Here is a 15,054-nt window from a genome sequence, read left to right on the forward strand (position 1 = left end):
TCATCACACCTGATCCAGCTCATCCGCTGATTACTGAGCCCTGCCTGAGCTGGATCAGGTGTGCTGAGTCAAGAAACACTGGAGACTGTAGCTGCATCCCAAACCCTCTCTCTCTCTCTCTCTCTGCCAATCTCTCTCTACCATCTCTCTTTCTCTTGCCTGGTCTCCCTTCATATCTCTCTTCCTTCAAGTCTCAAATTCTCTCACATTCTCTCCTCATCTATCTCTACTATCTCTCTCTCCCCTTGTCTCACATTTGTTTAGTCCTTTTTCTTTTTTTAACCAATGGTCTTTTTTCCTTCCTCTTCTTTCTCCAGTCTTTTTTCCTCTAACTTAATTGCCCCTTCCCTATCTTTCTATTATAAATATACTGTATCTTTGCCTTTTTCTTAAATTTCTTTCCCTTTTTTTCTCATTTTGCCATCTCATTCTTTCTTCCTCTAACTTTCTTTCTCTGTTTTTTTCTTCCATTCTCTATTCAATCATCCTGCTTTCCTTGCTTTTTCTCTCCTTTTCTGCCTTTCTTTCTTCCTCTTTTTGCCCATCTCCATTGTTCTGCCTCTGCTCTCTCTCTTCTCTTTCTTCAACTTTCTCTCATATATTTTTCTATTTCCTTTTTATCTTTTCCCTACTCTGTTCAATCATCCTGCTTTCCCTATCTTTTTTTTCTCTTTTTCCTCTCCTTTCCACCAATTGTCTTCCTCCTTCCTTTACTTTCTTCAGTCTTTTTTCTTTTCAACTTCACCCCCTTCTCTTGCGTTCCTCTTTTCTCTTCTTTCCTCTTTTTGCCAATTGCTGTTCTGCTTCTGCTCTCTTCTCAAACTTTCTCTCATGAAATCTTCTATCATTTTTTCTTTCTTCCTCTTGTTTCCCTCACTATTTATGCTTTGCTCTTACTTTCTCTCATTCACTCACCCCATCTGTCTCCCTTCATGCCCCTCTTTCTCTCTTCATGACTTTTCTTTCTCCCCCTGCCTTCCTCCAACCCTCTTTCATATCATTTTTTCATCTCTTTTTTTTCCTCTTGCTCGCCTTCCCTGTCCTTCATTCTTCGTCTTTATTTTCTCCCTCCTCTTTCTCAGGGCATTTCAGTATCTCTCTCTCTCTCTCTCTCTCTCTCTCTCTCTCTCAGTTCGCTCGGTTAGATGTCAGCAGATTCCGGGAGGGCGTTCAAAAACACAGTCCAGATTTTCCTAGAAGTCCGTCTTGGTTCCAGCGTGAGGCCCAGTGGAACAGAGCAGCTCTGTACACCCACCAACACAGCACCCCACCACTGACCCCTATTCATACAGCACATGCCAAACACACACACACACACACACACACACACACACACACACACACACACACACACACACACACCAAGATCCGCAGTGGTTATGCTTGGATTTCATGAAGCTGAAACCCGAGGCAGGAACTTCCTTTACCGTAAAAGTACAGTTTAGTGGCTGTTGGCCAAAAGGAAAAATTAGGTCTTGTGAGCAGCAGGAATAGATGGGAATCTATGGCAGGAACGAGGGAAAAAACTGCATAAGATAATAGAGAAAATAGGTGGTTGCTATCAAGGCAATTTTTTAATTTAATCCCAGGTGGTTGCTGTGGTATGTTATGTGGTTGCTAAGGTGTTGCTATAGTATCGAATGTGGAAGCTGTTGATAGGTGGGTGTTGTTATAGTCCCAGGTGGTTAAAAGTGTATTAAAAAGTTGCTATGGTATCCCAGGTAGTTTCTAAGGTATTGTTTAATGGTCAGTTTAGCCAGTTGCTACTAAATACCAGCTGGTTGCTAAGATGTTGCTAAGTAGTTTCTAACGTGTTGCTAAGTGGTCACTAAGTAGTTGCTATTAAATCCAACATGGTTGCTGAGGTATTGCTAGGTTGTTGCTATAGTGAGCTACTGTTGGTAGGTTGCTATTATAAGCCCAGGTGGTTAAAACTGTGTTGTATCCCAGGTGGCTGCTAAGATTCTGCTATGCTGTTGTTTATTGTTTATTATGTGTAAATATAATACTGCAGAAATCTGCAGGTTATGTAGTTTAGACGGGGAAAACTGAAGTGAGCATCCTAAAGGTTTAATAAGATTTTACTGCCCCCTGCTGGAGACTGATGTACACCGTAAACTGGGAGGATTTTTCTTGTTCTAAAGGTGATATCAACTTAAATCAATTTAAATATGATAAAGGTTCTGCAAAGACCTTGATGTAAGTTCAGCATGTTGTGTTTGATCATCTTTTACAAACAAAAGGCTGCTTTCACAACCAATAAAAACAGTTGCTTGTACAAAATATGGATTCATTTGTGTAAGGATCTGGTAAACAATTTTTTTTTAAGAATGCTGTAAATATTTGTTTAAATAACAAATGTTCTAAATGTGTTCACTAATACCTTAATATATATATATTTTCAGAAATATAACTGGTTTTACAAAATAAAAACAATATTCATTGACTGGCAGGGGTGCTGGTTAAAGAAGCAAGCAAAATTTCTGATTTAATACAAGATAAGAGCAGTTATGCTGATTATAAATATTATTGATAAATAACTAAATCATTTAATCTTAATGCAGAATTATTTAACAGCTTTAACCCCTCCTGACATTCATACAAGGGGCAAAATGGAACATTTAGACAAACCCTCTGGTTTCCAGTTGGTCTACACAAACAGGCCCCACGTGGTCGTGCTATTTGGATAGTGGGCTGGGTTTATGTACGTTTTAGGGTTGTAAACACAATGAGTAAAACCTGTTATGTAACATGTTTGGGGGGTGGAAACTGGCTCGTTTTTTTAACTATGCATTGGTTTCTGCTAAATTTTCTTCTGAAGGAGGAAGAAGAGTGTTTGATGTTTACAGATCACACATGATTCAACTTTACTCATCATCAAAATCTGATATGGCCAATATTTATTGAGCTATACATACAGAAGTAGAGTGTTACATGTATGTAATGCATGTGTAACACAACAGGCCAGACACCTTAGTGTAGAGTTGTAGAGGTTCCTAATGATGTATTATGATAATCCTGTATAGATAAACTCTATACAGCTGGAAAAGTCCTGCAGATTTAGCAGTAGGGTGGAGTGTTGATAGTGTGTCAAATAGCATCTGGGGATGCGGCTGGCCATGGCATAGCATCTGTGTCCATAAGGCAAGCTCCTAAGACGGCAGCAGTATGTGGACAAGCATCGTTCGAAGTGTGAGTTCAGAAAAGGCAAACCACTGGTTGGACCTTAATTTTACATAGAGCTCAAAATTCCTGTAATAAAGACCAAAGATGATCCAGCATAATATAAAAATTTAACCCCACAACATGACACCAGGGCGTCTGGATTTGTGATGCAAGAAATATTCAAGCTGTATGAAATAGAGTTTTGCAGGACACCATTAGGAACCTCTACACAATTTTGTGACGAGACATCTGGCATGTTAAATTACACACATCTTCTGTATGTGTAGCTCAATAAATATTTCCCATATCAATCTAATTTCTTAATTAAGCATTATTTCTGGTAACCTTTACCTTCCTTACGAATAGCATTGAAATCCGACTCTTCCTTCTAGGTGCACCTATTTTTTGAAAAATAAAAATAATAATAATAAAATAAATAAATAAATAAATAACAAAAATTATAGTCCAAGAGAAATACAGTTTGCTTGTTTGATAATCAGAAACGGATGTAAATGCTGTATTGCAGTATTTTATTGTTATATCTGAGCATCCACTGACACTCGCTGACTAAACAATACAGGAAAAAAATTGCTCTCTGCAGTGCAAGGTCACTGTTTTGACATCACCACAACAGTGGAGACGTCCTCCAACTTCATTTCTTAAAAACATGAACAAAATCTACGTAACATCCAGTTACATTTCTACAAAAAGTAAAACTCATGGGTAAGGCTACAGCGATTCAGCATGCTGTTACAAAGCAGTGCACATTCAAAAACAACATCCATATTATAATTGATCTAAAATACGCTCTTATCCAGAGCAGCTTACACGTCAAGACTATCCTTTATACCAATTGTGCGTCAGACGGTGGTGTCACACTTTTTTAAGGATTCGGGTTCATATACATGGAGCTCAATGGTTCGCTTACACACGATCTTGGTGACAGTCTTAACATTTTAGTTAAAGTACCTTAAGTTGGGGGGAAAAAGCTAATACGACATATTAACAACTCGAGCACTAAGCACTGAAACACATGCAGCTGGACATTACACTGTTGTGTACCAATCATATGACTAAAAATGCCCCAAATCTTACATCAGCACAATACCATAAACTAAATACTGTGCTTCATGATTCACACACCCACACACACTCCAGTATCTTCACCCAGTTCATAGCCAGAAGCGATGTTTCATAGTAAAAAAAAAACTAAGAAGCACAACAAAACAAAAACTTATGGGTCCACAAGCTGCATTCACGTTAAAACACTGATGCACATGCAAGCGTTTCACTAACAGCACACATTTTGGTTTTGGATGACACATTGTTTTCATTAGATACAACAGTGTAGGTAAATTAGTTATAGCTATCTAAACTAATTCACCTAATTCCACACTGTGAACAAATCCCAAGTACTGTATATAGACTGGCCAGGTCCAGTCTCTGTGATCAGTCTGTGTAAAGCTCCAATCAGGAAGTTTATTGAATCTGTATGCAGGACTGGGCGATACGATGAATAAAATGTGATGAATTGAATGTACGAGAGAACCTTGTCTATATGGAATTATAAAAAACTAAAATCTTGGTATTTCTCTGTATTTTTTGGGCAAAAAATAGTTTAAGAGCTATACTGCACATTTTACTGTGTTTCCTCCGTTAAAATGCCTGTATTACCTCAATAAAGAGGTTGTAATTATCATATAGTAACATTAGCCATAGTAAATGAACACAGCTAGCAGTTAGCAACAAATTGCTAACAGTTAGCAGTTAGCATAGCCTGTACTCCAGCTTGCTCTGCAAGCCTAGCTCATAGCCTGTGGGTGATTTTTCAGGTTTAGTAGAGTATGGTTATTCATATAATATAAGCAGGGTATGGTAATTTATATAATATAAGCATAGTATGGTAATTCACACAATACATTAGTTGGAAGCAGGGAAACACTATAACGATTTCCAAAATTTCCCCTCTGGGATCAATAAAGTATCTATCTATCTATCACATCTATCTAATATGCGGGACAGTGTTCTGAGGGACACTTCTTCAGCAAAAGAAGAATACTAATATAAAAGAGGTCAGGTTAACAGTATTTTCAGTATGTGATACTGCTGTGATTTTTACAAATCCTTTACCAAAAAAGGAGCACATATTTTTTTAAATAGCACAGGATGAGGCACATTTAGGTTCTCATAATATTTACAATCCTAACTCAATTTATACATTATTATTCAATTTATACATTAATATTCAATGTATCGCCCAGTCCTTGCACTATTACATGTTAAAAAAGGCCAATAATGGAGAAATGGGCCAGAAAAATACAATAAAACTGTTAGATCTGAAAACAAGCATACAGAATCATCTCTGCTCTGCTGATGCTACAAAAACACACATCTCCAGTCTTCTTCTGTATTTTGTATGTTTAATGTTTTTGCCTGATCCTTTGTCCTGTAATCATGTTTCTATAAAGCGGCTTTGTGCCAACACCAGTTGTAAAAAGCGCTATACAAATAAATTTGATTTGATTTGATGATTCTTTGGGCCTAGAAACATCCTGATTGAGGCTTTAAACTTTTGAACCTGGTAGGAGACATGTATTTTATGCAGGATAGTTTCTTCATCCCTGCTCTTCTTCACTGGCACTGTTGGAGCGTTCCTGAAACATATGAAACAGAAGCTCAAGATTTTTTTTTTTTAGAAAACTAATTAATTACAGCTTTAATACAAAAACAGCTAAGGATTTCTTTATGAATAATCTGTGGTAATCAGAGACTGCTTCCTTAATTTTGCACTTAAGCAAGTCTATAACTGTAGAGATTAGTTATTTTAACACATATACTGTATGCTTATATATGAGCTCCCATTACTTCACTGTGACATTGGACACTTTATTAACAGAATACAAATTATAAGTTTATAAAAGGCATTAAGCTTTACTTATCATTATAGCTGCAGTGATTTCATGTTGACTAAAAAAATGATAATACCGAATTTGATTATAAGGTAATTATAACATGTGCTATAGCTATGCAGGTGTATCTTACCTCTTCTTGCTCTTCCTCAGTATCATCGTCACTGACCACAGGCTTGGCTCTGGTCCTCCCGCCCCTCCTCCTGCCTTTTCCCCTTTCCACACTGCGCTCCTTCCGGCCCAGTTTGATCTTCACCTTCACAGAGCGAGCTGCACAACCACAGATCCATTCCAATAAGCAAAAATACTCACAGCACTTCAAAAATCAGCATCACCAGCACCTTACATAATTGATGACTCAGCTTCAGTCTCTCTGGCCGTGAACCGAACGTCTCTGATCTATTCAAGAGCACAGAGATGCCTGATGAGATCAAACCACACCACACTGAACTACGAATAACACAGGAAAAAGTACAGAAAGTATAATAAGAGTTCTGTATCCAAACTATATTAAAATAAAAGTGGTTAAAAAAGTAAAAAAATCTTTGTGATTGAAACTAATACTGAATAAAATAAAACATTTGGCTGCAGACAAATAACGAATACCAAAAAACGAAAACTGAACTGAACTGTTTTTTGCTCATTTTACCACTTTTTTCACTACTGAATAAATTATTATAGATATAGCAATTACAAAACTATAGAGTAAATTTACCAGTGTTACATCAACATTGTCTGTGTTTTAAATGAACACAAGCAGTGTTGATTTCACATATAATTTATTTGATCTTTTCCCTTGTTTCAGACAAATTGCATCAACCAAATATTTTGGTGCTTCTCTAAAATTATAAAGTTATTTTTTGTTGAAATACTAAATAGTACCTGTCCTTGCAAAAAGATTAACTGAAATAGTTGTGGGCAGTTTCTTCAGAGGTAAAACACTATAATGATTGCGTAATTGTATCTGTTAGAAATTCTACAGTACTTCGTCAGTGCACTACATTTTGTGATGGATTATTGATATTCACTTGTGGACTATAAGGGTTGTTAAATGTAAAGATAATCTCATTTGAACGTGCGCCCCCTAGCCCCTCCCCATGCTGCACATTATCCAAAAAATCTATAAAATAAACAGGTTTTTTAGTAATGCTCTTAACATGCTAAATATGTGAACATTTTGCCTATAATATATAGTATGTTATTTTACTGATATATTTATATTTATGGCTGCACTCAGTTACCACACCCTCTTAATGAAAGAGACAGACAGTGAGAGAAGGACTGGAAATGAAAGCACTGGAGAAAGGGCTCGAGTTTATTGTTATGGTGGAGATTGTTAGATTTTTTCAGTGAATATGTGTGAATAAACACAGGTTGGTGGTTTGTGTGTGTGTGTGTGTGTGTGCATGTGTGTGTTTGAATTTCGGCAAATCACCAAACTAGGTGACACATTTCAATAGTGTAGTTCAATTCTGTAATAGGAAGCGATTCTGAATCTGAACACAGCTTCTGAAAGCTCTGACCTCGCGCCACTGTGCACACTCACACTCAGATTCAGAGCCTTCATCCTGCTCCTCCTCCTCTTCCTCACTCTCCTCTCCCTCGCTCTCCTCCTCCTTCTCAATCTTCTGCCGCAGGCTGGTGAACACAGACTGCAGCACGATGGAGTCCTCGTAAATCTGAGCACACAGAACAGCTCGAGTTATCTGACTGGCTTAAAAATGTAAAGGAAGAAAATATACTATTATTACTATTTGTTTTTTTTAAGTAATTTGAGATCAGATGGAAGTGTGCTTAGTATATATGTGAGCATTCACATGTGTGTGTGGATTCTCACCAGAGAGCCCTCCAGGTTAAAGGTCTGAGCATTCTGACACAGCAGCATTACATCCCTCTCCAAATCATTCAAACTGCGATAGCGATGACTACGGATTCGCTCCTGCACAGAACAAAAACAACGTAAAGTTATTGATGCCATGTTTCTATAATATTTTAAGCAATATTACTTTTTCATTTCTATCTTTTATAGTGTTTTGCCACTGGCTGCAACACAAGCCCAAAGCATTATTGATCCACTGCTGTGCTTAAAAGTATGAAATGTTGTTTTGTTAATTCTGCACCCTTCTTTTGCTAATTGTGGTCAAAATATATTTTTTTCTAAATCAATTCAGAAACACTGAGAATGAAGTTAAATAATACACTGTAACAACAGAAATACTGCAGTGTTTCTAAGATAACCTATATACTGAATTTCGAACACCTTAAAATTCAGTGCCACATTGTAGGCCACATTGTATCGTATAAAATGACATGAAAGCAGTCTATTTTGTATTTGTTTTGCTATTTTATCTATTTTTAATAGTTTGTTTGTAGTTTTATTCACCAAATATGCTGCACTTAAGTGTTGGTTTAGATTTTTGTTGTTCCATCACTTTAATACTTTATTTTTTGGATATTTTTAATGTTGTCTTGGTAATTTACTGTTTACGAAATAGAGAAACCTTTTTGTTTTTTTTTGGTTTCTACTGAATGTATGAAACTCTTAGGTTTACACAATATAAAAAAAATATATTAATTTTGTTGCATTAGCATATTTTTTAAAATATTTATTTTGCAATAATATATATATTTTGGAAATTATAACATCAGAAAGTAAAGCTGTAATTGCATATTTCCATTTTTTTTTTTACATTTATGACCATAAACCCCTTTCCCATTATACTTCACCCACCATCACACCCCAGCATCCAAAGGCTTTACATTTGATTTTTTTTTTTGTAAAAAAACAAAAATACCCTGAAATTTTGTAATAATATTTTAGGGTCCTATTGCACACCCTTGTGGTTATTGGCTGGCATGTAGTTTTTCATCCAACATTGTGCAAAAAATATGAAATAATAATTACAAAACAAATACTGATATTGACTAGTAATTCCTGTAGAATCTTTCTAAAACAGTATTAAAACAGTGTGAGTTTTATGTATATGCATGCAGAAGTGTATGTATATTTACCTTGATTTTGCGGAAGTCGACAGGTTTGCGGATCAGCTCGTAATACTCCGGCAGCTCTTTGCGAGACGGCAGCTGGATGAACACCTCGCTAAGCTGGCGGCCATTACTGCTGCAATATTAGATGGACATGGTGCAACAATATTAAAATAGGTATTTTATGACTCATCACTGGTGAAACTGCATTTGCTCAGTGGAGGAAAAGCAGATTAGATGAATGGTCTGTGCTTAGTGTGCTTGTCTCACCTCTCTTTGTATTTAATCATGGCATCCACAATCTTCTTCATCTTTTTTGTGAGGGCTGGAGGGTTGGGGGTTAGTTTCTCTGCAGGGGGACGTCCACGTTTTTTCTGTCTTTTACTCTCCTCGTCTTTGTCCCTCCCGCTGCGGGTGCCGGAGGTGGACGGGCCTGCGTCCAGGTCACGATCTCTCTTCCTCTTTCGCGTGGTCTTCTTATGGCGCACTTCCTCCTCAATCTCCTCCAGGGTGCCCTCCTCTATAGCCTACATGGAGGGAGAGAAGAACAGACCACTAGAAGACTACTAAAACACTTTATTCGCCAAAACAGATCCAAGGTCTGTCATGATAACTACTTTTGTTTGGACAATATATATATATATAAATAAATAAATAATCACAAATGAAAAAAAATACTTTTCATGTGTTTTATTTTATATATAGAATGTATATCTAATTTTATAGTCTTATGGAAAAGTTTGGCACCCCCGTCAAACATCATAATTACTGTTTGATTGTAAAATTTTATTTATTGCAAAAAAAAAAAATACAGTGATCTAATCCGTGACCATGTGTCGGACATGTGATCTCTGACCTTAAGCCACTGTTTCTCAGTGAGCGAGTCGCTGTAGTCGACCTCTTTCCTCTGGCGAGATCCACGGCCAAACATCTTCTCCTCCTCCTCCTCACAGGTCAGCCGCTCCACCTCGGCATCGTCCTTCATGATCCAGGTGGGCAGCTCGTCCTCCTCCATCAGACGAGGCTTGCGCTTCGGATTCCGCGCCTCCTCCCGCCGGCGGTCCAGATCCATCCGCTGCCGGAGACAACTCAACTCAACTCAACTCAGCTCAGCTACACACAACCGAACTGAACTTTGAACCGAACTGAAAACCAGCTACTAAAACATGAACTGAGTGCAACATGTGAATAAGCAAAATAACATCTAACCATAAAGTGATCAAACTCCTCTTCACTCCTTGCAATCATCTGATTTACAGTCTCATCATCTGGAACCTCGTCCTCCTCCTGACGGAATGGGGGAAAGAAGTTCAATTAAAGGTTATAGGTTTTCATTTTATTATAGACTTAGATGGATAGGTAGAGAGTTGCAGTAAAAGGTAAGGCAGATAGACAGGTAGGCGGTGTTAGGGTGGGTATGTAGGTTATTAAATAATGTAGGTAGGGGATGGGTAGGTAGTTGGGGTGGTATTTAGGCTTAGGTTTATTTTATTTAGTTAGGTACGTGGGTAGTAAGGTGTAGTAAGGTGGTTTAGGTTGTTAGGTAGGTGGGTGGGTTGTTTGTTTAGGTATGTCGTGGCATGTTAGGTAGATAAGGATGGAAGGTTGGTGGTTAGGTATGTTTGTTAGGTAGGTAGATAGTTAAGTAGGTGAGTGGGTGGGTGGCTTGAGATGGGTAGGAAGACTGAGGGGTAGGTATATAGGTAAGTTGTGTAAAGGTAATCGTTAGGTAGTTTATTTAGGTTGTTAGATAGGTAAGGAACATAAAATTTGTGTGTTTAGGTATGTCAGTAAGGTATGTAGAATGATGGGTAGGTGAGGACGTATTTAGGCAGGTAGATAAGGATGGTAGGTGTGTGGTGAAGTATATTTTAGGTAGATGGTTGGGATGGTGGCTAGATTTGGGTAGTAAGACTGTAGGAAGGTGGAAAGATTAGTAAGGTAGATCGGTTGGTAGTAAGGTAGGTAAAGTTGGAACCTGAGTGTTAGATTATTTAGGTTGCTGTAAATTTGCAAGGTAGATAGATTAATAGGCAGATGGGTATGAAGGTCAGTAATGTAGGTAGGTTGATGGGTAGGTTAAGTAAGGTGATGGGTAGGATGGTAGGTAGATAGGTAAAGTTGTAATGGGAATCGTTAGGTAGTTTATTTAGGTTGTTAGTTAGGTAGGGAAGGTAGGATGGTTGGTTATATAAGTGCATTGGTAAGATATGTAGACTGGTTGGGTGGTTATTTAGATATGGTAGGCATTGTTGGTAGACGGGTCATTAGTTAAGTCCAAAACGTAGGTGAGGTAGGGTAAATAGATGGATGGATGTTTGCATAGGTTGGTAGGTAAGTGAGGTAGGTCAGTAAGGTAAGTGTTCTGATGGGTTTGAGGGTAGATACATGTGGATTGTTAGGTAGGTAGGGAGCTCAATAAAAAGCATAAAGAAAATAGAAGAAATCACAACAATTTAAGTTTTAAGCTCTGAGACCTCATCCTGCTCCTCATGCTCCAGGATGGCCTGTAGGAAGGCACGGCGCTCATGGCTGGACGACTTCTGGTCAAACATGCCGGCTTGGATGACCTTCTGATCCACGTTGAGCTTGTATTTGGCAGCAGCGAGGATTTTCTCCTCCACACTGTTCACAGTGCACAAGCGCAGCACCCGCACCTCGTTCTGCTGACCGATGCGGTGAGCACGGTCCTGCGCCTGCAGGTCCTACACACACACACAGAGAGAGAAGAGAAGAGAAAAGAAGTCAGACATACCAGTGGAAGACATAAAGCTCTCCAAAAAGTACTAATAATCAAAGACTGAGTTCACATTGAAGGTAAAAGTGGGTGGAACATAGACAGATAGATATTTATATAGATATAAAGAATAGGTTCAGATTTGGCACACTTAGCACAGCCTAGCCTAGCCAAGCGTAGCTTTTACAACCTAAAAGATACAGTTGCTGTTTCTTATTGGCTGAAGAAGTTGTAGAAATATCTTGCAAGGATAGCTTTCGAGCCTCCCTGGTTGGCAATAACTTTTGGAAAGCTGGGAAATCGGTTTTCCCAGGCTGGTCATTATGCAGAAACCTGCAGTAGGGATTGATCTACTCTGTATTTCTCTAAGCAGTGCTCTTTTCCATATTTTTTGTAAAGAGCTATTGCTTTTAGCATATAAATACACTATATTGCCAAAAATATTTGCTCATCCATCCAAATCGTTGAACTCAGGTTCCAATCATTCCATGGCTACAGATGTATAAAAACAAGCACCAAGTCATGCAGACTGCTTCTACAAACATCAGTGTAAAGAACAGGTAAGGATGCCACAAATAACAGAGCAGGGTCAGCTGATGCTGAGGTGAAAAGTTCACAGAGGTCACCAACATTATGCAATCACTACAGACCTCCAAACTTCATGAGGCCTTCAGATTAGCTCAAGAACAATCGAGGTGGATACTGTTGGCAGTATAGTGTATCATCTTTCAAACTGGTCTTGGTGTTTGTCAATTTCCCCAATGTTGTGTTACCTGGTGAGGATTCCAGTCACTGTCAAAGATGACCACTGTGTCAGCACTCTGCAAGTTAAGGCCCAGCCCCCCGGCCCTGGTGCTCAGAAGGAAGATGAAATACTGGGATTCAGGGTCATTAAATGTTTTCAGCAGCATGCCCCGATCCTCTGCTTTAGTGGTCCCTGCAAACAGAAGAAGACCAGTTAACCCCCTAATTTTATGAAGATTTTATTTAGATTTAGATAGTGTGTTATATACATTCCAAGAACATGTTTCTATTATCTCCTTAAAACCTTGCTTTTCTGACAGTAGTTTTATATTATATGTCCACACTGTGAAATGTGTCAGTGTATAGAACTATAGATTTCTACCTTAACATACAGGGGTTGGACAATGAAACTGAAACACCTGGTTTTAGACCACAATAATTTATTGTCCCGACGGACAGTTCTGGTGGAAACAGGAGAATTGAGGTGAACATTAAATTCTGCCGTGACTTGAGCAGCCATGGTTTTATGTTTTTTGGATACAATCCAGGTTAGCACCCGAACATCCCTTTCAGACAGCTTCCTCTTACAGCGTCCACAGTTAATCCTGTTGGATGTGGTTGGTCCTTCTTGGTGGTATGCTGACATTACCCTGGATACCGTGGCTCTTGATACATCACAAAGACAGATGCGCCAGCAAGACGTGCACCAACATTTTGTCCTCTTTTGAACTCTGGTATGTCACCCATAATGTTGTGTGCATTGCAATATTTTGAGCAAAACTGTGCTCTTACCCTACTAATTGAACCCTCACACTCTGCTCTTACTGGTGTAATGTGCAATTAATGAAGATTGACCACCAGGCTGCTCTAATTTAGCCATGAAACCTCCCACACTAAAATGACAGGTGTTTCAGTTTCATTGTGCAACCCCTGTATGCTTCGACAGAATGACAGGCAGATGAACTTAGGCAGATAAAGAAACAGATAACAGAATGTAATCTTCTCCTGGTCTTACCATCCAGACGGAGGTATTTAAAGTTGCGGTAAGCAAAGTAGTCCTCCATGATGGTCATCAGCGTGGTCATCTGACAGAAGAGCAGCACTTTGTGATTGGTTGCTCTGAGTTTGGGCAGGATCCGATCCAGCACCTCAAACTTCCCAGATGCTCGATACAGGTCAGCACTGGTTAAGAGATGAGGTCATGGTTATATTAAAATTTTACTGTAATATCAAATTTATACAGTCTACATGCACTTCTTTCAGGGGAAAAGTATGCCTACTAATTCTCTTAATTAATCATGGGTGTGTTTTGGGCGTAATGTGCATTCTCTTTAAGAGTCAGGTGCACTCTGACTTTGCTGCATTGCTATTTTAATGGTGCAGCTACCTGGACATCTCAGCAGAGGAAACAGACCTGCTCGTTATTGTTGATGTAAATGACATTTGCTATGTGGTTTGTGCACTGCTCATGTGCATGTGTGCGAAACAAGTGGGGTTATACGTGCATTGGGGATGCGCTTGTGTTGCTGTTTAAACGTTGCAGGCACAAATTACACATCTGCCAAGAGTGTAAGATAGCAATGAACGATGTGCCTAAGATAGAGTCCTATATGTTGTGAAGACATTTACCCTTGCACTATACCACCCGAGAATCCCAGGTGCTCTGAAAAGGACTCCTGTAAAAAACAACAACAATAATACAATGCATGAAGAGCGACATTAAGAGGTTCCAGAGCCAAAAACTAGTATGGAAAAAAAAAAGAAGGGGGAAAATGTTTTTATGAGTTCTCCTATACTCACAAATCCCTAGGTTTTGTTTAACAAAGCTCAGTAGAAAGCTAACAGGCCAGACGGCTACTCTATATACAAACGTATAAGTAGGGGTGGCAATCTCGACACCTTACAATTCGATTTGATTATGATTCAGAGATCTGCGATGAGATCCTAAAATAATCTTAATGTATTTTTTTTCTATACAGGATTTCTTTTTCGTCAATGCATGACTATTTGGTTCTTTTAAAGTAAAGTATCTGTAATGATCCTTTTAATGAATCCCACTATTTAATAGGCTCTTTAGTCAATTTCTATTTTCTTGAAAAAAGCATAGTTATTTAAATGAATCAAAAGATTAATACAAGAGTCAGTAAGAGAGAGAAAGACAGAGTGAGAGAATGCCTGAGAGTGCCTGAGAGTATTCATAACAGTGAGGCTTTTTCAAAAGTTTGGATGAAAGTAGAGGATGGCTCGACAGGTAGCTTGCTGGATTAGCTTTCATGCTAAACGCAAACAGCGCGAGAACACCAACGGCCGCAAACACACTCAGAAATGTTGGGACAACATTAGGGACATGCAAAATCAAATGATATGCATACTTTAGAACATGGAATTGTACAAGCGTACAAAGAGACCAAAATGTGTACCCGTTGCACACATCTTGGCAGGTCTTAATCGATTTTTGGCATTTGTAAATCGATTTAGTACAGTCTACGTCGAATCGAGATGCATTTGAGAATC

The 15,054-nt window shown here is 38.6% G+C and overlaps 1 protein-coding gene across 4 annotated transcripts in view; it reads right to left on the reverse strand.

Moving 5' to 3' along the window:
• Positions 1 to 3,674: 3,674 nt before the first annotated feature.
• The window catches only part of LOC103032158 (transcription activator BRG1), a 35,592-nt gene continuing 24,212 nt past the window's right edge, over positions 3,675 to 15,054 (reverse strand). For 2 of the 4 annotated variants that reach the window (XM_049479128.1, XM_049479126.1), the window contains exons 22-33: positions 14,170 to 14,216; positions 13,556 to 13,722; positions 12,570 to 12,733; positions 11,537 to 11,764; positions 10,269 to 10,346; positions 9,916 to 10,134; positions 9,330 to 9,586; positions 9,087 to 9,192; positions 7,912 to 8,013; positions 7,621 to 7,753; positions 6,208 to 6,344; positions 3,675 to 5,819 (exon numbers count right to left, since the gene is read on the reverse strand). In XM_049479128.1, the coding sequence (XP_049335085.1) occupies positions 5,781 to 5,819; positions 6,208 to 6,344; positions 7,621 to 7,753; positions 7,912 to 8,013; positions 9,087 to 9,192; positions 9,330 to 9,586; positions 9,916 to 10,134; positions 10,269 to 10,346; positions 11,537 to 11,764; positions 12,570 to 12,733; positions 13,556 to 13,722; positions 14,170 to 14,216 (1,677 nt within the window). In that variant the 3' untranslated portion in view covers positions 3,675 to 5,780. Of the gene's footprint in view, positions 5,820 to 6,207; positions 6,345 to 7,620; positions 7,754 to 7,911; positions 8,014 to 9,086; positions 9,196 to 9,329; positions 9,587 to 9,915; positions 10,135 to 10,268; positions 10,347 to 11,536; positions 11,765 to 12,569; positions 12,734 to 13,555; positions 13,723 to 14,169; positions 14,217 to 15,054 lie in introns of all 4 variants that reach the window. The other 2 variants (XM_049479127.1, XM_049479125.1) reach the window with 1 other exon arrangement.

Source organism: Astyanax mexicanus, chromosome 5 (genome assembly GCF_023375975.1).
Source record: "Astyanax mexicanus isolate ESR-SI-001 chromosome 5, AstMex3_surface, whole genome shotgun sequence".
NCBI lineage: Eukaryota > Metazoa > Chordata > Actinopteri > Characiformes > Acestrorhamphidae > Astyanax > Astyanax mexicanus.